The sequence below is a fragment of the Aquila chrysaetos genome, chromosome 11 (assembly GCF_900496995.4).
Source record: "Aquila chrysaetos chrysaetos chromosome 11, bAquChr1.4, whole genome shotgun sequence".
Taxonomy (NCBI): domain Eukaryota; kingdom Metazoa; phylum Chordata; class Aves; order Accipitriformes; family Accipitridae; genus Aquila; species Aquila chrysaetos.
Window position 1 is genome coordinate 33928887 of NC_044014.1, and position 23883 is coordinate 33952769.

General features: G+C 39.2%; 1 protein-coding gene across 41 annotated transcripts in view; it reads right to left on the reverse strand.

Annotated features, from left to right (window-relative positions):
- Positions 1 to 23883, reverse strand: part of ANK3 (ankyrin 3) — a 382076-nt gene that overhangs the window by 98686 nt on the left and 259507 nt on the right. For all 41 annotated transcript variants that reach the window (XM_041127047.1, XM_041127049.1, XM_041127048.1 and 38 more), the window contains 9 exons: positions 20409 to 20507; positions 15615 to 15812; positions 13521 to 13619; positions 10641 to 10739; positions 9275 to 9373; positions 6887 to 7084; positions 6266 to 6364; positions 5437 to 5535; positions 1601 to 1798 (listed from right to left, as the gene is read on the reverse strand). In XM_041127047.1, coding sequence (XP_040982981.1) covers positions 1601 to 1798; positions 5437 to 5535; positions 6266 to 6364; positions 6887 to 7084; positions 9275 to 9373; positions 10641 to 10739; positions 13521 to 13619; positions 15615 to 15812; positions 20409 to 20507 — 1188 coding nt within the window. The remainder of the gene's footprint in view (positions 1 to 1600; positions 1799 to 5436; positions 5536 to 6265; positions 6365 to 6886; positions 7085 to 9274; positions 9374 to 10640; positions 10740 to 13520; positions 13620 to 15614; positions 15813 to 20408; positions 20508 to 23883) is intronic.

Here is a 23883-nt window from a genome sequence, read left to right on the forward strand (position 1 = left end):
TTGTCATTTTGTTATTGTTATTACTATCATTATTAGTTTCTTCCTTTCTGTTGTATTAAACTGTTCTTATCTCAACCCGTGAGTTTTACTTTTTTGTTTTCTCTGATTCTCTCCCCCATCCCACTGGGTGGGGGGGAAGTGAGCAAGCAGCTGTGTGGTGCCTAGTTGCTGGCTGGGGTTAAACCATGACACAACTGTAAATTACCTAATGGAGCCTGGATATTATGGGCCAAACCTTCTGAAAAGATTTAATAAGTGCTCAGTGCCCACACTGGGGCTCTGAGTATTCAGCTCCCAACCATTCTGTGGATCCTGAAGAAAACAAATGTTCTTTTTATTCACATTGCAAAACGCAAAAGTTAGTGTGCTTTAAATATCTGGCTTCAAATGTATGTGCTGAGCTCAGAGGAAACATGCATCCCTAAGTGAGTACAGGGGGAACTATTTTCAAAAGGTGGTGTTATCAGTATAACAAGAAACTAGAGATTACAACTGAACAGTAACAGATTGAAGGATGTTGCAGGTAATTAACCTCTGGTGGCACTGAATCAAAATGCCAAGCAGCTGCAATCATGCTCTCTGCATTAGCCTCAGCAGCAAAACCATGATAGCCAATGTGATGCAGAATGTGTACATGGCAAATTGCTCTGTGGGGATACAAAGTACATCCTGCACTGCATAAGCCCACACACTTGATTGAGACTGGGGAAAAAGATCAGCATCCGCAAGAGAAGCTTCCTGAAGGAGGGCCCAAAAATAATCAAACTGTAAAGTTAGAAACAAGAAAACACAGCAGCCTTGTGCAGCGTCACCCACAGCCTCAGAGGACACTGAGTCTTTCTACCTGCTGAGAATAAGAAATATTTTCCATGAAAAACTTTTGCCTTTCTACTTTAGCCACATAAATCCATACTGAAACTGCACTTTACAACACCTCTGATGTCTAGTGGGGCATGTAAAGAATTAAGGCTGCACATTTGCCAGAAACATTACTATAGAGCAGAATTAATAGCCTATAAATTCATACATATAGAAACTAAAATTAACCAATTTCCCTTTCCTGCCCTCAGGAGAAATTACACCAAAGTCACTGTGCTCTAAGCAACATCCCCTGGGGATGAAGAATCACTTATATTAATGAACAAAATCTCAGACAACCTTGCTGTTATTATCCCATAAAAAAGATCAGCTTCCCTTAACTAGTTGTTGTTACCATTGCTTAGTGGGCAGGCATATATCTAGAGGCTCATATATGACATGCACCAACCACACTAACTGCTGCGGGGAGGAAGACATTTTCTCTCTGGACATGTTTTGGCAGGCTAGCATAACGTGGAAGGAAAGGAGATGGATTAATAAGCTCCTCTGCAGCATGTGCTATCATCAAAACTTGGGTACTATGAAATACAGTTCATTCAGTGTGACATGGCATGCTGCATGCTGCTCTCTTTGCTAGAAGAAATGATGATGTGTATTCAAACACCTGCAGTGGTTTTCAAAGCGTGCAGCATCACAGTCGACAAAATTTAACTGCAGGCCCCTCTGCTTCTCATCACCATGTTTGTTTATTGCCTTAGAACCAAGCAGGGGGAACACTTACCTTGTTGCTGAGATTTACATTAGCATTTCTAGTAAGAAGCAATGACACCATGTCCACGTGGCCATCCTGAGAGGCAAGATGTACAGGGGCAATACCCTGTCTGGTTACAGCATTGGCATCAGCACCATATTCCAGCAGTGTAGTTGCTATGTCCATCTGGTTTTTCTTGGCAGCTATGTGCAGTGGTGTATAGCCATTCTGTCAACAGAAAGCACTTCATTGCAAGCTACTCATTAAACAATGGGATAAATTACTTTCCTGTACCTACCCAACTCTATGAAAGTTAAGTCATCAGTTCTAAAAATTCTGACAAACACAGTCAAATACAATCTTAACTAGTTGTACAAATGAATGCATCAGAGCTTTAAGCAGTCTGGTTTTGAAAGTACTGCTACAAATAGGAGGATTCTGAAAGAAACTTTCAAATTTGGGAAAAAAAATATCTGTTCAGAAGAGCACAACCTATAGCAATAGCAATTTGAGTTTCATTTCACAGACATTTGCTACTTTTCCTTAAATGTATATAAAATCTTTAACAAACAGAAGAGCAGGATGTGTGTTCGTAACTCAGAACAGCTGTTATTGTTTGGTTTCTTGCCCATTTCCCAGTGTGAATGAAAGCATTATGTACATGAAATATGGCCTTTCCTGCAGCATTTACCCTAGCCTTACTGACAGGCTGGTTTTGTTCAGATCAAGGGAAAATTAAAGCATATAACTTTACAGTCTTGCATTCTTTATTTTTTTATTCCTTCCAATATGTCTACCCAGTGAGCCCACTACTAAAAATAAAAATGCAGTATCTGTTGCATGATAAAATTTTATAATTCTAAAAAAGGGTAGATTTGGCAGAAAATAGATAAATAGATATAAAGAATAACTGATTAGCACACAAATATCAAAACACTGACTAAGGTATGACCAGCTTTTGGTACAGATTGCAAAGCCTGTTTAATCAAGAACTTGTCTTTCAAAAATGTATTAGACCTCATTGTAAAGCAAATGGCAAATGTGCACATGTATGCATGTGACTAAGGAAGAAGGTCAGGGGGGACAAGACCCTAGCTGCATAAGCCATTTTGTATGGTATCATAAGTACCACATGCATGTCAGATAACACAGCCCAATAAAATCTACCTTAAGGCACAGAGCATTCACCTGGCTTGGCTCCTCCCTGCGCCCCATGGAGCAGCAGGGCTGGACTATACAGGAAAACAGGTCACAACAGATGCAGGGCGATGCAGGTAAGAGCAAAGAATAAATAAACAGGGGCACACAAACGATTACAAGAGAGCTTTAACAGTAATCTGTGAGAAATGCACAGCACTAACGGCATGTGGAAAAGGTTCTGTAACCTTCAAAATTCAATTCAGATTCAGTTCAGACCTTAGATACTAAGATACTTCAAAATGACACCCAGGAAAAACAGTGCCACAATTAATAAGGTAAGTATACAGCCACTGAATTTTCACTTTGAAGATAAAATGCTTCAGGAAAAACAAACACAATCCTCTCCCTTAGACTTCCTGCACAATACTGACATGTAAAACACCTACTAAATCCTAAACACTATGTGCTAAATCTTGCATATATGCTAAACTCTGTGTATTTTAAATGGAGCTCATGTATATTTTGTAAAATAACAAATGCATTTTTCAAGCCTTTTTCTCAGAAATGGGCATACGTTGCTTTCAGTGGAATGGAAAGCAGCAGGTTGCCAAGAGAAGGCAAAAAGAAAGCTGAAAAATAAAAGCTAAAATACGGTTCAGTCTCAGTCTGCATCTTCTCCTCATACGGGCTGTGCTCTGCCACTATGCATAGACGCAGAAGGGAATGGAGAAGTTTGGAAGGACGGGTATTGTGGTATTCTGGGTGGAGGGAAGAGGTAAAAAGGGAAAATGGTTAAAGATGAAGCGATAGAGAAAAACTGAGGCTTTGGGGGTGGGAGGGAGAGCAAGAGAAGTATTGTGAAGTGGATGCCAAATTAAAATTAGGCACAAGCCTAATCTTTGCCTATAAAAAAGAGAATCGTTCATCAGAATAACTGTTTGTACCACAGCGCTGTACATGGCTATTTCCCATACTCTTTCACCGATCACTCTTCAAGGCAAATGCTGCCCGGCCAGGCTAATGAGCCACTCTTAAGATCAGCATTAAAGACAGGAGTGTCACAGAAAAAACTAACTGTGGAGCCAGTGATAAGATATGACATACCACATTTATTTATTAGACTACATTTACAAAAGAAATGGGAAATCATCTGCTGTTACCAACATCATCTTTCAAATGACTGCACCGTGGGTGCCTAAAGCAACAAACATGCTGCCATTAATTTTATTTAGTATTGATGCTTTTATTCAGTGTTGCTGTGGCTCACTTGCTGCAGAATACTAACAAATGCTTTCTTTTAGGAAGACTTACAGCTGGCACTTGAAGGCCTGAAGTGGCAGCAGCAAAACTTCTGTTACAGATGGGGAAGCTAAGGTGACCTGACACGTGAGTTTGTGTAATATTATACCACAGTCTATAGCACTTCCACCTTGGTTTGGACTTCCCAAGCCCTTGGCATTGGCTGCTGCAATCCCTGCCCCTACAGGATGCACAGCTTCCACTGGCAGTTTCTTTCGGTGAAAACTGAGTCAGTGTCTTCTCATCCTCTTCAGAAGGCCCTTTCTTCCCCACAGTGGCATTTAAGAGTGCTGTGTTGCAGCAGTAAAAGATCAGAGATCACTCCAGTTCACCTCCTGAGGCACTGCTCTGGCAGATTGCCACTATCGACATTATTGATTTTAAACTGTGCCGTTGCTGCTGGCTATCCATGTTTATTTAACTTTCCTCTCTTTTGCACCGCAAATTCTGGGACCTACCATGTATGACAGACTCTATCCTCTTCTTCAGCCATGCAGAAGGCCTGTAGTGTTATGGCTGTATTCAGTCATGTGTGAGAGGAAGGCAATCAAGGAGAGTTGTCTGTCTATCTATGATACTGGCTTTTCCACTAGCTCTCCATTTTCCACAGTGGTTTTTGCAGTGATTTTAGGAATGTATCTGGGTTGTTTCAGATGAGATATTTACACTGCACTTAGCCCACTTGAACCTACATATGCTTCCACCTTGTTTTACTTATTGTTGTTGACCAACTATCGATTATTGATTACACTTAAAACTGGGATCCACAAAAGATATAGACACTTTAAGCTTCTTTAAATTCCTTCTTCTACTCAGAACTAGAATACATTTAAATATTTATTCTTTCACATCCCCTGAAATCTTACACTATGTGTTGTCTTGCCTACTGTAATTGCAATCAAAGCAGGGCTGTGACTAGTTGTTTTATTTTCTCACCAGTCCATTTACACTGTGGTAGAAGTATTGTGAAATACATTAATAATTACATACGTTGTACTGAGAAACATATCACACGTCAGAAGTAATCCTGTGGCACAACACAGGAGAACTACCCTTGTGTAGCAAAGCATTAACTCCAAGCTTGCCCTGCACAGATGTTAAGATGCAATGATAGAAAGTTGGCTGGCTTGGACAAGGTACTAAGGAGACCAGACAAGTGAAAGCAAGGCTCAGTATTTGCCAAGACTGAACTTTATTGAAACTAGACATTTTAAATGTTTCTATATGTATATTTGCTTTTTTTACTGCTATTTTATTCACCTGCAGAATTATTCTAACAGCTTTATGTGGTTGTGAGACTTTAATAAACAAGGTCACTCAGCCCCCTGTAATTGCAAGCACATACAGCCTAGAAAGGACCAGACAGGAAATATAAAGTGACACAAAAATCCTACATATTGTTCCCCCAGAGTGGCCAGTACTTGTACCTTGGCAGATGCGTGAGGTGAAGCTCCCTGGTCCAACAGTAGGAGTGCCACTTTTTGATTATCGTAGTGTGCAGCTACATGCAGTGGAGTTAAACCGCTCTAAAAACACATGCAGAACAAACAAGTGCCGTTACAGACCTTCTCCAGGGAAAACTTAAGAGTTTGGAAAATCGGAGTAGATAAGGTGAAAAAACACATTTGTTATTCATTCATGTATCCAGAGTCTTTGATAACTTTAGAATCAAAAATAAAACAGAGATTTGAAAATCCTTACTGAGTTGTGAAAGCCCTTTTCACTTTTCCCAGGGAAGATGAACAGAGAAGCACATATCTGTGCTGCCCCCAGGACAGAGCAGGTGAGGAATTTTGACCCTGAGGTCACACCCTTGTCAATGTTTTTCTTTTACTGCAGTGGATAAGTAAACTGTCCCTTGGATCTGTAAAAATCCAAGCTGGGCTAGTTTAAAAAGCTTGAGGTCCTTCTGGGCTTTTCCCCCTGTTATGACACCTGGGGGAGCAGAGTCAGCTGCCTTAATACTCTCATAAGGACTGTAAGTAGTCTGGGCAGGAAGGTTTGTCTCCATTCCCCTGGATGGGTACAGAGAGGACATAATTTTGTGTCAATTAATGACAATAAAAGTCACTTGTGTCAAGAGTTTGCTGGCTCTTGGCAGCCCCAACGGCGACTGGAATATTACATGAAACACCTTCCAGTTAAACCCAGGCTGTGGATACTAGTGTGATAGTAAGTAGGTAGAAGGATATTATTAGAATATTATGTGCATTTAGATATTTGCTGTGCAAGTGGCAGTGGCTTCTTCCATCCTACCTTTCCAGAAGCATCAGGAGATGCATTCTTCTGAAGCAGAAGGTTGGCTACCTCAATTTTCCCATATTTTGCCGCCACATGTAGAGGAGTAAATCCTTTCTGTAACAGAAAGCAGTTATATAGCAGCCTTGTGCACTCTTTTTCAGTGTAAGGTTTGTCTCTGATCTACAAGGATACTGCTGTTTGCACCCATGCCCTTACATAGTCCTGAGTACAGGCAGCAAGTCTGCAGATTCCCAACTGCCCTGGCAGGTCTGGAGGCCCTCCCTTGCAAGGCAAAGCCCTGTCTACATTAAAACAACTGTGAAAAGGGAAGAGTCAGTTCCTTTCTTCACACCACCAAAGAACCAAGGACAAGGCTGTGTAACAGCTTATCAACTCCCATCAGGAATTTCTGCCCTGCATTCCTTTCATTCCAAGAAAATGCATGTCTGATCACTGGGATATGTTATACACCAGGCTCTGAGGCAAAAGCATGAAGCTTTGTACTCTTTTAACAGAAGGTAGTTTATTCTTATATTATTTGTATACATATATGACTCTTGCAGCATTTAATTTACAAGTAGCACTTGCTACAGGTATATTTTACTGTTGACACTATCACTTTTGCAACTCCCTTACCTTGGTAATGATAGATAAAGATGCACCATGATCCAAAAGAACAGAAGCTACATCTTCATGTCCTTCTCGAGCAGAAAGATGCAGGGGTGTATAGCCAGATGTTGTAGCTGCATTTGGAGATGCTCCTTGCTGTAGCAGCTGCTGTACTATATCTGCTTTTCCCAGTCGAGCAGAAATGTGCAGTGGTGTTTGGTCATCCTAAACATAAAGGAAACAACACAGTCCTACATAAGAAAACTAAGGCTCATATTTTGACAGAAAATATTTCCTCAGATTCTATCGCTTTTCAAAATTGCAGAAGAGCATTAATTCTACTGAGGTCTTACCTAGTGAATATTGCATGCTGGCTTTCCCTTTGTCATATAATAAAGGTACCTTGTGCTTTGTTGATGCATCACAAAATATTCTAGACAGGTACATAATCCAGAACAGTAAACAAACTGATCAATTTTCTTCTTCTGGTTTTGCCTCACTTTGCTTTGCCACTAAGGTGCATTGAGTTTCCTGTTGAATTTGAGACCTTTCTTAAAATGCAGCAAATGCATAGCTCTGTTCCTCACATCTTGATCTCTTTTATGATTCCCAGCAACGTTTAACAACTCAATCAGTTGTTTGGGATGACCTGAGGTGCTTAGCATATTATTGCCTAGTAACTTGCATTAAGTATCATATTTTGTGCTTTTTTACTGGTCAATGATTTGTTTGGTATTTTGCAGATAACTTTACAGTCGATGTAACTGAAGATAAAGCGTGGTGTTGAAATTCACTGTCGTTTTCTCACTGCTCATTCAGAACACAATAATCCTAATGGTTTTAAGTATACGGGTTGCCCTGTCATGAGTCTCATTGTTTATTTATTTTCCTTCTGTGAAAATATTGTGGTTGTTTGTGACCTTGTTCTGAGTGTCTAATAGATAATTTCTTCCTTATTCATTATTTTGTTTTGTATTTTTGTCCTCCCCATTCTCAGTTGTACAAACTTTGAATTAAGCACAGTATCGCAACAGTATGGCCAACAAAGCCTGTGACTTTATTTTTTTTGTATTCCTCACAAATCTATTCAAACATCTTTCTCTCCCCACTTTTCCCTGCTGAATTTCCCACCTTTTGAGCACTGCTACCCCACGTCCTGCAGCAGAGTAGTTCTGGGGTATTCTCTGCCAGGGAGACTTCTGCCCATGCCCATCCTACAATAGTGATTTTACACCTTTGGGATTTAGGATGAGGGCGCATCAGGATGTGAATGCTGCTCCTCTGCAGGGAAATTCTCCTCTGACTGGTGGAGAGCCTTTGTGGTTCTTAAATGTTTCCAGTTTATGCCCATTTCCCACAAATTTCTCACGGCTGATGTTAGCACTGGTGTATAATATATTACTTGTATTTAGTTGTTATTTATGATAACAAATTGATCACAGGCAATGGCAGCTTGCACAAATTAATTCATTGCGTGAAATCACTTAGAAAATATTTGCATGACTCTGCTTCTGAGCATGAGCTGTTCACTTTCAAGGCTGTCTTTGGAGATTTATAGACCACATGATTCACTTCTATTGTCAGACTGCTTGCAGATATGAACTGTATCTGCTATAAATATTTAGTCAAGAGTTCCTTATAAGTAGATATTCTTACTAGTCACTTTATTTGTGAACCAATTCACAGACGGTAATTCCACAATGAAAAATAGATTTCTTTGAAATTGTATTAATTTAATCACTATTTGAAAAAAAAAAAAGTTTTCCTGGTTTTACCTATTAAGACTGCTATTTATTGCATCCATTTATGTCATTCCCCTGTCTGTTTCCTGGAACTCTTTTATTTCCATAATTTTGTATGTCTCTTCAGTGGCTCTTGACCATTTCTTTTTCCTTTCCCCTTACCTTCCTCAATTGCAATTGTTTCTATAGGGTCCGTTCCTTCTTTCCAGCCCTAAGCTACATCCCCTTCCTGTGCCTCCTTGCTTTAGGAGGTGTTCTTTAGAAGTACAATTATTTTTGAATGCATACAGGCTGATGCTTTAGGGACATGACTGGAAACACCAGCAGCCTAGGATTTACAGTTTTGCAGAAATAAAAGCAGCTTTGAGGCATTCCTCCCCCTCCTTGATTCCCACCCCAAAAGAAAACTCTTCAAACGCATAATAGTTTATATTAAAAGCTGACAAAAAAAGGGGCATGATATTAACTTGACATCTCCTGCCTTCTCTTTTACATACAGATCACTGGTGACTACAGTAAAAGGGTACGTAACAAAGTGTCAGTGGTCATTACACCAAGGCCCTTGGCTTCATCTCCTTTTCTCTTCCCGAAAGACACATGCAAGATGAATGTGATTCCTTGCTTTGTTAAATATAGATAATCTAGGGTTATTATACCTGGACCATCACCTTACCTTAGCTTTAGCCTCCACCTGGGCTCCATTTTGTACCAGGTATCGAACGACTTCTGTTTGGCCCGCTCTGGCAGCCATGTGCAGAGCCGTTTCTCCTCTCTAGCATGCAGCAGCAAAAACAAAATATCATTAAAAACACACTGCAGGAAAAATAAACCCAAACATGTTTCATAAATACAAAAATACTGGCGACCCAGTTCAGAATAATCTCCACTAGAATATTTTGCAGTAGTTGTCTGTGAGCAAGATGGGAGATTAAGTCAATAATTGACCTCTTAGCTGTATGCTACAAAGCAGTTTATTTCAGGGTCAGATTCCCAACACAATAGTGCCTTTGTCACTAGTCTTTTGCTGAAAAGAGACAGTGCAATTTTTGTATTTACTAGCATTTTACGAACAGTGTTAAAAATAACATCCATTTAAATAGAGCCTAATTTATTCAAACAATTTATTTCAAATTTTGTATATTCAGATACACATATATTTGGCTTTCTTCCTGCTATGCCCTGTGCCCCTACTATCATTTGTTATCTGACAAGCACTGAGATGAGTGAACAAGAGGAAAAAAATAATTCCTGAGTACGTTAATCTAAGGCTTCATGGACTTAATTAAAGACAAATCCAAGGACACCAGAATAAATTCAGGAGGGAAACTGCTTTCTACATTTTCAGACATCGATATAACACCTGCTAATTTACAAATGGTGTTGCATTTTTATATAATCTAATAGAATTAGCAGATGAAGATTTGAATAAAAGATTGTCTTCTAACTGCACCTGTGTATGGTACGCAAAAGGGAGATTTTGAGGCCAAACTGTTAAAAAGAAACAACGAGCTTCTACTTTCCCCCCATTTCCCAACTTTCAAATATCCATCTAACAATGACTTCAGTTTTTACACATGCCCTGGGAGCCTTGGGGCACACAGTGCACATCCAGTAGAAAAGCACACTTGTACGGCTGTATGGACACAGGCAATATGTCCCAACAATCTGCTGCAATCTGTTGATAACAGCAGAACTTTCCTTAAATGGTAGGCCCCTGGGGCGGGAAAACAGTGCTCAACAGTCAAGTACACATCTCAAAAATTACATATGAGAAGCTACAGTGTGTTCTCACTCTTTACTTTAGAAAATAAAAAGAATAGAATCTGCTTAAGGTCAGACTCTTTTGAGGTTTCCTCAACCTGTCAAGCATCTCCCAAGTAGGAGTCAGCAGGCTGCACTTTCCCATGACTCCAGAGGAGCCATGACTGCTATGGAGGTGGATGGTGAACACCAGAATTAGGCACTTCACAACAGTGCTGCTCCCAGATATTATAATGTATTCACAGTTCTGCCATGCTGAAAGGAAACCTGTTACTCACCACATTGGTAGTGTTGGGTGATGCTCCATGATGCATTAGCTGCGATACAATATTTACATGTCCCATGAAGGCAGCAACATGGATTGGAGTTAGGCCCGACTGAAAACCAAACCAAAATCAAACTTCAATTCCTACCTCCACACTCCTTTACAAGAATGCCATGGGGAAAATATAAGTTATTCTAAAGTAAGTAAGCCCAAGTGCTTGCTCTTCCGAGAAGATCTCGTCTTCTCAAAAACATATACACATGCTTAAACTAAAGGGCACACAGAATTAGAAACACCTATGAGTATGATTCATGAGCAAACACAAACACATTCCAGGAATTCAGTAATTCTTCATCGACTAAAATCAACTATAGCTAAGCAAGATTTCTTCCTTAAGTTTTTGCTAAATATCATCTTGGACCAGGGGAAAAAAAAAAAAAAAAGGGTAGAAGCATTCCCAGCACAAAGATAAGACTTTCTGGAACATTCAGCTAATGCAAAAAAGATGCAACGTCCATTGTCCCCACCAAATCCAGTTGCTTGTGGATGAACAAAATGGTCTATTGAACTTAGTGGTGAGCTCCATCCCCACTGTTTCTCCAGGAGAAAGGGAATTCAAAACTGTGGTATCCAGCCAGAGAGGCACAGACACAAATGACATGGGCTAAAGAGAATTCCCCCTTCCCTCAGCACCTTGTGGCACCATCACAAATCTGCACCACTGCCCTTATACAAGATATAAAAGACCAGCTGGAGGGAAAGAGAGGGAGAGAGAAGGAGAGAGGAAAAAAGGGAGCAGTCATTTAGGAGGGGATGACCTCAAGGATTTTGCTTTAGAAATTCAATCAATAGTTAATATTTTTCCATGTAGAACTACCCAGAAGCTTCTTCAGAGCTGCTTCTGTACAGCTGTACCAACAGTCAGCCAGAGGCTGCAGAAGGAGGTTTTGCTACCAAGAGAAGGAGAAAGATCAGTGGATTTCTGGAAATCCCCTGATTTAGGCAGATTCCCCATAGATGTAAACAAGTCCCAGGAGGGTAGAGTTAAGGACAACACACTTCTGTTCCTTTCTCATGCAGAACAGCAAACATGAGCAGGAAGGCAGAATAACTGCTTGAGTATGTTACTTCTTTTCTCTCTTTCACATAATTTAGTAAATGCTTTTAAAATAACAGACTGCAGGAAATACAACACATGTGTGTCATCTTTGACCATAAACACGAACTCATACTGCAGAGATTCAAGCCTGCAGCTGAAAAAAAAGGGGCAGTATCTACAAATGGAAGTATGGAATCTACCTGGAAACCAGAGTTAACCACAGAAAAAGGTAATAAGCATTACCTTTAATAAAGAGTTTATATGCAACAATGACTATTTGTGACATTTAGTAGTTTCCTCTTGTTGCATTTGCATTGTTTATTCACATCTAGCAACCAAAACTTGTTTGCTCTCAGATTTCTTTGTGGAGGAATACCCTGAAGCTTTCCAGCCAATTTGTTTTGATGGCCAGATATAAACTTTCTTTCTGACTAGAGAAATAGCATCTTATGTATGGGTGCTGAGTATCAACTCCTAATTCTGCCTTGAAAGGTTGTTACCATATACACAGCCAATGAAAGAAGCAAGCAGGAAGGTAGAGCCCTGCAGTAAAGTACCATGATGAATCTCAACAAATGCAGTCAAATGTTGTTTGAGATGATGTGAGATCCTGGGGAGGCAGCAACAGGAAATAAAGGAAAAGCTCTTGCTTTTGGAAAGTTTTTACTTGAAAAAGCAATTCAGAGGGTACAGATCAGACTGTTAACCTGGTTCACTCACACAAGACAGTGTAGTTAAGTGTTGCTGTTGCCTTCATTCTCTTAATTCTTTGCATTTAAGAGGGATAAAATTGAATAAATAGTTTTTTCTACTTCCACATTGACTGATTAATATAGAGGACAGGCATCACATCTCTTCTGTTAAGGTTCTCTTTGTGCTTCTCACTCATTTGCTAGTGTGACTTCACATTAGACTCTGAAAGCTGCATCTACAACCCCCATGGTTTTTAACAACTAGTCTGGAGATATGTGAGCTGGAGCAAGGGCAGGCTCTGATCTCTCTCAAGAAAGCCAGGAAGGGAGCTGTATGGTTTGCTACCGAATAGTTAGAACAAAAACCCATGCATCAAATGAAACTCCATTTTGGGGAGGTGAACTGCTCCCAGTTCTACCTTGTTTACTCAATGGAATTGTTTATCATTTTCTAAACTGGCTTCTTCCACAGTGGTCACACATTCCTATATGTGACCTTTCCTCCTAACTTAGAATATACATACACATAGACAACCCAAATTTTCCATAGGTACTTAATTAATGTCTAAATTGTGCCAATAACTGGGTGTAGACTATTTCATGCTGACTGAAGTAATAGCATATTGATTTCTGTCGAGTTGATTTGTGATGACTTGTGATGGTGGGTGAACATAACTTCTGTGTGGAAAGCCAAAACAAGGTCTGAATTAAACCACCTTTCAAAATAGGACTTGAGTGAAGCAGTCTTCACCTTGATCTCCGTAACAGGGTGAATTTCATCTTCAGTGCATTAAATTACAGGCAAAGGTTGGCAGAAATGATAGATCTTTTTAAAAATTTTAATCTGTTACGTTTCACTTGTTACTCCTACTGTATTCCCTAAGTATAACAATTGTTTGGGTGTTGTGATCCATTAGGGCAACTGACTTTATTATTCAGTTTTATTATTGGTATTTATTTTATTATTTGGTAATACCTAGTTGAAAATAATTGTTGACTTGATTGTTACATGCTCTTTCAGAAATATTCAAATATTAGTCAATACAGTTACAATGAATTTTATAGGAAAAATAAAGACAAATATGAAAAGACCACTTCTTACCTCAGTCACAGCTTGAATTGATGCACCATGCTTCAGAAGAAGTTCCATTACTTTTATTCTGTTCTTCTTGCAGGCAATGTGAAGAGGTGTGAAACCATTCTGTAAATGAGAAAGAACATACTTTTTGACACTGCATATGTCATTAAAAAGTAGAATTGGGTATGGAATTCACATAAAACATTCCTCTGTTTTAACAAAACACCTCCTACATTTGTTTTGGCTGCACTGAAGTTTTCATGTAAAAGAGAGAAAAAACTTCTAAAAAGAAAAAGATGTATTTCATATAGCCAGTTTTAATTATGAAATATATTGCCCATTCCAATAAATAATTTCTTTTTAAAAATTCTCAGTTCACCTAAAACTATCAAAGCTTCATTTTTTGCTTAGCATATTCACTGTTAACTGGGTGGTGTTTTTTGTTGGAGTTTTTGGAGGGTTGGGGGGTGGGGTGGGTTGGTTTTCTTTTGACTTTTCAGAACTGCTGGTAAAAAAAACACTTTACTTTTACAAGCTATGGCATTTGGATCTTCTTCTAAACTAATCTTACTACTTTTTTTTTCATTCATTACCTGCCAGTTTACTGTAATTACAATTATTTTGCCCCCTTCTTTAAAAAAAATTGTGTGTGCAGCAGAGTGAACATTTAAAACTACCGTCTTATTTAGTGTGAGATGATATAATGGAAAACAAGTAAAACAGGCAAATAAGCTGTCCAGAGCACCTGCGACTGGTACAGTAATATTAGAGCACTGAATGCTGATGCCGTTCCGTATATTCATCAAAAATCCCTTTGCAGAACAATTCTGAAAACAGCTGACAGAACTGGTCCCTCAGATCTGATCAAAATTAGCTTTTTTACCTGCCATATAGTAAAGAATATCATATGCTTTTGTAACATGAGGTCAGTGCAATTGTCTGTTCCAGTTAAGTGTGAGCAGTGGACAATGTCCAGGGTAAGCTCAGATGTGTTTCAGGGAAGAGTGAGCTGGAGCTCCAGATACTGCACTCAGGCTCCTTCTACTTAATCATCCTGAGTGGGATCAGGACAGAATAAAAGGAAACACCAAAAGATTTAGGGGAAAAGGAAATTTGTGGCTAGGTTACCAGACCAATGACAGGCCACTGCCAACAACTCTGACAAGCTAAACCTGATGATGATTTGCTTATTTCAGAAGGCAAAAATAAATATTACAGGCCTACAAGTGTCCCTGCTTGCTGGTTACAGTGCACAAAACCCTTATATCTTAATACCTTGACTAAAGACACCTGAAGACAGGTTGATCTGACACAAAAAACAGAGGGGCTGAGAGAAGGAAATTTATGGAGCCTGTGCTGTTTTCAAGGGAGTCAATCCCACCTGGCTTGTGATGGTTTCAGGAGCTCACATAATATTTGAGGAATTGAATGAGTTAGTACCATCAGGCTGTAAAACCAACAGTGAACCCAATTAATGTCAGAATGTAAATTTGTTTGGAACAGTTATTGCAGAACAAATCAAAAAGACATTTTAAAAACAATGGATTGCAAGTATAATTTTGAACAAAATGCATTAATGCATTCAGTTTGTATGCAGTTTAATGACACTAACAGATTTCATTGCTGAAGTTTTTAAAGTAGAAAGGCATATGACTCCATTGACATAATTATAAAATACCCCAAATATTCATTATGTAACTCATTCCTACTTTTTACTGTTTCACATCTTTGAGAGCTAATAAAAATTCTCTCAGTTTTAAACATTGCTGATTTTTTTCTCTTTACAAACATTTAGAAAATGAGAATTCTCTCCATACCAAAAACTACAGCAGTTACGTCTGCAGCTGCTTCATCTATTCAGAATAGTAACAAGTCACCAGCAGGCAAAAGTTACACTACAAATTCATAAATCACTGTTGACCGTCCATAAGCAGAGGTCTACTCTGATTGCATGATACATTATCAACGCTTTGAACCTCGAGCATCCTCTCTTGGGCTGTAGCAATACAACATATCCTCACTGTCAACCATCAGCAGGCAGAAAATAACTCTCAAATAAGTCTCACTGCAACTTTGGAAGAATGTTTAGCTGTGAATAATAACCCGCTGTGTACTCACCAGTGCTTTGGCATTAGGATTAGCTTTCTTGTCCAAGAGAACCTTGGCAACTTTGTAGTGGCCACAGTGGGCGGCAACATGCAGCGCAGTCAGATAGTCATTAGTGACATCATCTACAGGCACGTTGTGCTGAATCAGAAGCTGAACACAGTTTAGATGATCTCCTTGTGTTGCCATGTGCAACGGAGACAAACCATTCTGCGAACAAAAAGACCCGAGACTGATGAGTTACAGGATGGTCAGAGAAATGAAACTCGTCTGTGTTGTTCTTAGAGCATTTGTTGTATGAAGAATTTTACAAGCCCAGAGAGCACCCAAAATAAACTTAACATGTTCAGTGTAACAACGAGGGTTCTTACTCTGGCAAAAGCCACATGGAATTTGGAGCTTGTCTGGTTAGAGTTTGTAGGCAGCTCTCCGAAAAAAAATTAAAAAGTCATACCATACCAGCAATGCTCTAAACATAGCTTATATCAGCCAGCATGGCTCAGATAAGTTGCTCTACTTGGATGAGTTATGTGAAGAACAGCACTTTGTGACTGTTAATACCCTAGCCAGGAAATTTGCTGGTTTTAAAAGCTGCATTAAACTCACCACTCTAATGTAGTCTGCATATACAAAGCATGAGAAAGCAGGTTAGAGCATCACTCAGTAATCACTACTACAACCTTCCCTCATCCCTCCACTAGTGTTTTCCTGAATTTGGGTTGTACACATGCCTTACACCACATTACACACCTGTGAAGACCATTCTTCCCAGCCAACATTGGTACAACAGCAAAAGTTTCAAGTGCAACCGGGCTAAAGAAATCTGCATGAGACCACCATGATGTGACCTACCAGCGGCAGTGGTAAAGCTCTGTTTCATCAGGGAAACACCTGAGAGATTCATGTTTAGGAACAAAACCTGTATCAAGAATTGTTTCTTGCACTGCTTACAATGGTTGATCAACAAGGTGGCAACATATATTACATTTCCAGAGTAAAAACATGAGAGAAATAATTCTCAGAACTTTAAAGGACTGATCCTATTTCAAGACAAAAGATTAAAAAATATGCCAGAATGAAAGAGAAGAGTCTTGTTAGCAGAGGTACATGAGCTCCTTAGATAAACCTCAACATACCTTCTTCCATTTGTATTCTTTTTTTTTTTTTTCTTACTTGGTCCCTCTAATGCCAAAATTAGATTCAAGTGCAGGAGTTTTTCTGGTAACACACAATAGTATATCATCTATAAATGACTCACAGTACACTATGTTTGCCATCATAAAGAAACTGAAACTCTTGCTCACAGATGTAGTGCCCTCATGTGACCGCAGTTAGCAAAGGCAAAGTAGCAATGTAAAACCAGCTGAGATCTCAGGCTTTCTGAAACAGATCATTTCTTTCTTCTCCCTTCCCTATCATAACAGTAATGACAAACATTCAAAATAAAGGTGGAAATACACAGTGAAATAATTTTAAAAAGTGACATGGAAGAAGGACGGTGAAAGCAAACAGTCTAATACTGTCAGAATTTGAAAGCAGTTTATATCCAGTGCTGAGAAGCAGACATTTGTGGACACAATTATATCTTTCAAGTAAGATTATCTCATGGGCATCTCACTTGTGATTTATGTTGGCTTGGATAAGCCTCTCTCCCATTCCCAAAGGCTACTACAGCAATTATCTGCATGGAAGCTTCTTACTAGCAATGCATTTTAAATGTTTTCACTGTCTTCTAGTGTACTTAAACAGTAGAATAAAAAAAAGATTAATTCCCCTCAGTCACCAAGCCCTCCTGATAACAGTTTATAACTGATGATGCTTTTTAGGTGACAGTAAAAAATCATGAAACGTTATACACTGTTCTGTTCCATTTTTATAAGAAAGATCCTGCAGGTGAAAAGTGTCATTCTTCACAATAACAGCCAATAAACCACACTTATTAATGGAGTAGGAAGTTGAGAAGATGACGTGGGACTCCCTTATAGGAGAGACTTGTACAAAAGAGGCTGACATTGATGGAAAAGTAGGGAAGAAGTAGAGCAGCCACACATCAATTTGGGAAAATCAGCAAGATGCTTGACAAAAATCTGTCATGGGTAAGGAAAGTGGATCCACTAGCCACACTTTACACAAAAGAGCAAGAGACAAGACTAGATACTGAAGAAGTTGATGAAGAGAAAACATTATTGGAATATTGTCTGTTGTTATGACCTAGACCAGGCTTGCCGTTAATTCAGTTACAGTAGAAGATACTCTGCAATCTTACACAAGTCAGTTAATATTTCAATGCCTTTGTATTCTGACTTTTAACATAAAAATATTACATATAACAATGTTCTCCTGTCCCACATCCATGTTATGAGAGACAATCCACCAATGACCGTAAGAAGTGGGTTTGGTACTTCAGGATGGAGCCACTATATAAACACTGTTATATTACTGTTTTTATGAAGATTGCCAAGAAAATATTAAAAGGTGAAAAAGTTCAAGACTAATCAAAGATGTTGACAGTCACATGATACCTTAAAAAAAAAAAGAAGAGAACAGGACCACAGAGATGAAATAGAGTATCAAATGCCTGACTGGGCAAACAATAAAATTATCAGTGATACATAGCTTATTTTGTAGCTCTGCCAAAGGACTTTAATAAGGGAAAGTGCCATTAACTCTGGGGAGGAAAAAAAAAAAAGAAGAAAAAAAAAAAAAGGAAAAGCGGTAAACAAGCCTGGAAAAATAGTAATTAAAAGAAGATGGACATTGATACACAGAGATGTCATTTCTCACACAGAAAATCATTGGCATACTCAGGGCTAGAACTTGGTTTTCCTTTTGCTTATAGAAAACCCTAGATAATCCATTAGGTCATTGCCTCCCCTGAAAATAAATCTAAGGTTATTCCAGTGCAAAAAAGGGTCAGCACTACACTAAACAATCTCTAGCAGGAAACAGCTATTGAACTGCAGTCTGGTTATTCTTCTGAAAGAGTTTTATATAACATGAGAAAACTTTGTGAAGCTCAAATTTTCAAAGATGCGCCCTATTTCCAATAATATATGACTTAATTTGAAGAGAATGGAGCCATTTATTTTTGCAGTGGACAGCACTGTAGTTTAGTGCCAACTGAATGGATTCATTTATGTCATTCAGAGGTACTGCTACTTCTTAGCTTACCTTCTGAAAATAGTAGAATTAACACATCAGAGGGAAACTCAGGAAGCTCTGCACTTTCTTCTGTTCACTTTTTAACACATAACATAGTTTTCCCTCTTTCAGAGAGGAGGTTCCCAGTTTGCTGAAGGTGTTTATATAAGCCTCTGCAGGTCAACATCCAAAGTGTGTCTTTCAGCCTTGGGCTATTTCAAACCCACTATCCCATGTTCTCATCTGCTTGATTTTGGCTAGTGAACTCTGGTCCAGGCTGTGTGAATCTCCTCAGGAAGAGGAACAAATTCAAAACCCACAGGCCTTGAACAGCAGGTTAAGTTTAGGGATAAAACCTTACAATATGAAATCCACGAGACAAAGAAATGTAGTTCTTTAGGAGACATTCACATTTATGATAGTGGAAACCAAAGCAATGGGGTTTACTTTTTTTTTTTCCTTTAAGCAATTAATTGAGCTACCAGAGAGTGTGGAAGAGCCTTACTCCCTGGAGTATGAGGTCAAGGTTCTGAGAGCGGCAGCAGTGTGGAGATGTGCCCCAAGGGGCTCCTAGACAGCCCCTTGCTGTCACCCCCTGCTCATGAAGTTTGCAAGTCAGGGCTGTGGGAGTCCATGGAAATTCCACATGCAAAGGATGGGTGGATCCTGTCTGTCAGATTACCCATGACAGCACTTGCCAATGACTCACTGAGCAGAGGAAAGCTGGTGCCAACCTCCCCAAACAAATGCTAAAAATATTCCAGTAAGAGGAAAAAAAACCAAAAAACCAAAGAAGAGGGAGGAGAAAAGCAGAATATAGAAGGCACTGGGACAGAATAGGACAGGATGACAGAAGAGAGAAAAGAAATAATAGAAGGAAACAAGAAAAGTTGTTGGAAATACATTGCTTACAGACTGAGAGAAAAAAACGTAGTGGAAGGTTATCTTGGGAAAGAACCTCAACAAACCGCACAACCCAAATGTCAACCCTGAATGGGAGAGTCATGGATTGTAGTGGTGCTACAAAGGAGGCTGCTGCACTCAGATTTAAAATCAGCAATAACAGCACAGCAGAGACCACCACCAGAAGAGTTCTGGCAAGTGCATGCTTTAATGCCAACCCTTGGGTCCAAAGCAGCCTGCGCACCCTGGCACAGCTGATTTGAAATTCCCGTGAAGAATTCTGCATGATAAACTGTAGAGAGATAGAAAGTGGAGAAACTGGTAATCAGGGTAAGTCCTAAGGAAATATGAGCTGTCTCTGCAAAGAGATATTGCTCTATTTTTATCTCTTATCTCTACTCTAGCCTTAGGGTAATTTGGTGCAAGATGAAGATATATTGTAATCACCATGTATTTATTCCAGGATAGATACAGAGATTTTCAACTACTGAAATTCTGAGGGGTAGGGTTACCACACATGCCTTTTTGGTTGGCACAGAAACCCTTTCTTGTGTATCTCAATTTAACACATTTTACATATGCAGACGTGCGCTACATACGGCATTCACTTTGGAGATCTCCCACACAGTTACTTTAAATAGCTATGAAATAGCAAAGTTATTGTCAAACCCTGAAATATATAAGACATGTAGAATTACATTAAAAAAAAAAAAAAAAAAAAAAAGTACAGGGATTATCCCAGCAGAAAACAGTACCAGTTACCTTGGTTTTGGAAAGAATAGGGGCACCACGATCCAGCAGCATTTCTACAACCTGTTCATGGCCACTTCTTGCTCCACAGTGGAGGGGTGTCAACCCATCCTGTGGGATGCAAGCGTTATAATTGATTAGTTTCAGACAGTAAAATCTTGTGCACTTTCATAAAGACCTATGATGTCCTAAGAAACTAATTAATTCCTGCAGGATGCTGCTTTTACACAACTGAACAGCTGAACCTGCTTATTCAAATGGACAGAGTACATTTTGGCTCCGATTTTCTAAACATGTAAATAGTCATATCAAACTGGTGATCATGCACTGGGCTACTTACAGGCCCTCACTGTACAGGCAGTAAAGTGGTAAATATACATAAGAAAAAGAGATTGCACTGCAGGTACTTTTTGCCTGCATGCCTTTGAGAAAAGTGGGTCTTTCATTTGTCAGTATGCATCAAAGTCAATGGATGTCATGAATAGTCCTTTTGTCTGAGAGGAAAAAAAAAAATCTTTTCTACTTAGACTTTTTTTATTACACTGATTTTGAGACGTGTATAACAGATGAGAAAACCATCTTAATCCCAGGTGATAAAAGTATGTTGGATTAACTTCTGCTTCTTGTCATATAGACCATACTTGTGTGACTTCCAGCTGAATGACTGGTCTAGAGTCAAGGCATACTGTCAACACCTCTTTTAGAATGGTTTGCTTAGTAATAGTTATCATCATACTAGAAATACATTCTTTAAATAAGAAGATGACTCTTTTTAACATTAACAGAGTTATTCCAAACTGATTTGATTATTCTTTGACCTGTACCCTGTTTACCATGCTCAGATAATCTGCTGTACATGACTGCTATGATGAAAGATAGCCCATATACCTTGAGTAACTGTGAGTAAAGTCACATAGAGTTTTTCAATGCTGCATGACATAGTGCTTGTTACAAATCATAATGTCATAGTTTCAAGAAAAATAAGGAAGAAAAATTAATGTTTTCAGAATTAGTAAGAGCAAACATTTGATTTCTTACAAGCAAAACAAATATGCAGGAGATACTGTCACACAGAAACAATATTGTATTTTCACTAAATATGTCAAAAGAGAAGCCTTTATAAGAAAGGTTGAAACTAATAAAGAAGAAAGATTATTAGTTTTCCAAATACAAGTTATAAAGGAAGGGGCTTTTTTCCAGTGTCTTCCAGCACTCTTAAAAACACATATATTGTATTGTCTAAAATATATATGTCACATCATTTTTGTAAAAAAGATTATCTAAAATTCCTTCTCACACATCCTGTGCTCATTAATTCATGCACAGGCACTCCCTCTGTGTCTGTCTCTGTATGGTAGCAAGTACTATTAAGATACCTCCATAGACATAGTTTCCATGCATAACTACAATATTCTTACACTCTACTAAAACATCAGCTTAAGGCCTGCAAAGTGTAGAGGGCAGCTGGGGAGAGGGAAGCAGTGATTCAGAGAGCCTTACACTCCCCTACTTCTACTTTCTTGCCCTCTCCTAATAAGCCTATGAAAGATACAGACAGAAATTGATTAACTTTTTCTGCTAGTCCCATTTAAAGCTTGTATCGTTCTTGTTGTGCATGTTCTTCCACTTACAGTAAGGCATATGTTTTCGATGTAGGTGAAGGAAAGATTTTGGTTCAGACTTGATTTCATCAAGACTCAGGGAGTCATTTGTTCACGCAAGATGAACACAGTTTGGCCCACTATGTTCTTACTGGCATGTCTGGAGCTGATGCTAATGTCATTTCTGCTTCTTTCCGTTATTTCAGCCCATGAAGTATAGGGAAGGGCATCTTGTTAAAATGATACTACACAAAATAAAGATGTATTGCTCAAAATATGTAAGTAAAGACAGAGAGAAAAGATATCAAAACCCATGAATGGTACGTTTATCAGCTGAGTTGCAAATGTTTTGCTGTAGCTTCACAAGTGTTTAGAAAAGGTAATGCATATTTCTCATACCAGTAATTTCCACAGGCAAGGTCATGCCAAATACTGAGCAGAACGCAAACAACTAACATAAAAATATTGCCCACACGAAAAAACACATATGGGAAAGAAAATAAAAACTAGCAAGGCTAGGTAACTAGAGACCTGTAGGCAGGAGCTGAAGATCATGTAGATTAGATTGTTCATTCTTCTTACCTCCTATAATTATCATATTCTCCAGGCACATCAAAGATACTCAAGGATATCAGGCACAAAACTGTAAGTTAGGGAACATTTTCCAGATTTTATGGCCCCCCAACTCATTTCACCACCATACCATGGATAGTACATACCAAGCTCACAGAGAATGAGACACATTTGCTCATCTTCATGCACTAGACTAGACCCTTAAAAACTACTTCAGTGCTCCCCGGAGCACAGCGCCTGGCCCCATCGGCTTGTGCCTAGGGCTGACAAGGTTCCTGTGGCACAGGAGGTGGCAGGCAGTCATGCTTGGCCAGCTAGAGCTTGTTGTAGTTCACTCGGCAGTCACTACCTTCAGATGCATCACATGGTGTGACACAACATTACAATGCAATATAGGTGCTTGTTGGGACAGCCGATCTATAGCTATTGTTAAGGTGATGTCAGGACTCCCACTGTGAAGAGCAAATACACTTGAAGACAGCTCATTTAGCTGCAGAGATCTTTTCTTGTACCCTGAAAAGACACTGTCTATTCACCTGGCTTGGTTAATTGCTATATGGCACTAAAAGCACATAAAGAAATGTGCAGAGGCAATCTGAAACACAGACCAGAGAAAGATTTTGTTTAAAAAAAAGGGAAGCCAAGATTAAAAGAGACTGCTCTGAACTCAGCAAGACTTCACTGATTTTGTCAGGAGATTTTCTAGTTGCTTATTTACTGTTCATATAGACTATACTATGCAAAGCGTAAAATATATTACATGTATTAGGAAGCAAACTTGCCTTGATATGATAGTCTGCAATGGCTCAGAAAAATCATTACAAACGATTATGACAATAATCTGCAGATTAAGGACTCTTTAAGTATGTGCTGACATGATAAATCATATCATCTGTATTATCTATCCCTTCAGAGAGCCTGAGAGCAGCTCCAGCAAAGCCAGGAGGACAACAGGAGGAGTTCTGCTTAGGCACAAACTTCCCATAAGTATTGCACACCCATCTCTGGGGCTGCTGCTCTTCCTTTAGCTTTTATTTCAAACACGCACACATCCCACACACACCCCAAATAAATGAGGTCTAAGCATTGTTTCTGGTCCCTGTTGAGACTCAGATACCTGTGTAGCTCCCTGACCTTGTTACACTGGGATCACAACTGGCTTGACGTTAGCAGATGACGGTACAGGGAGTTGAGCCTCCCTGCTGCAGTGTGTTTCCCTGCCAACACCTGTGGCTCTAAGGGACCCCTGAGCAGCATGGGTAAGCACAGACCAGCCTCCCCGTGCTCCCCAGCTACCCCTTCCCTGTCAATGT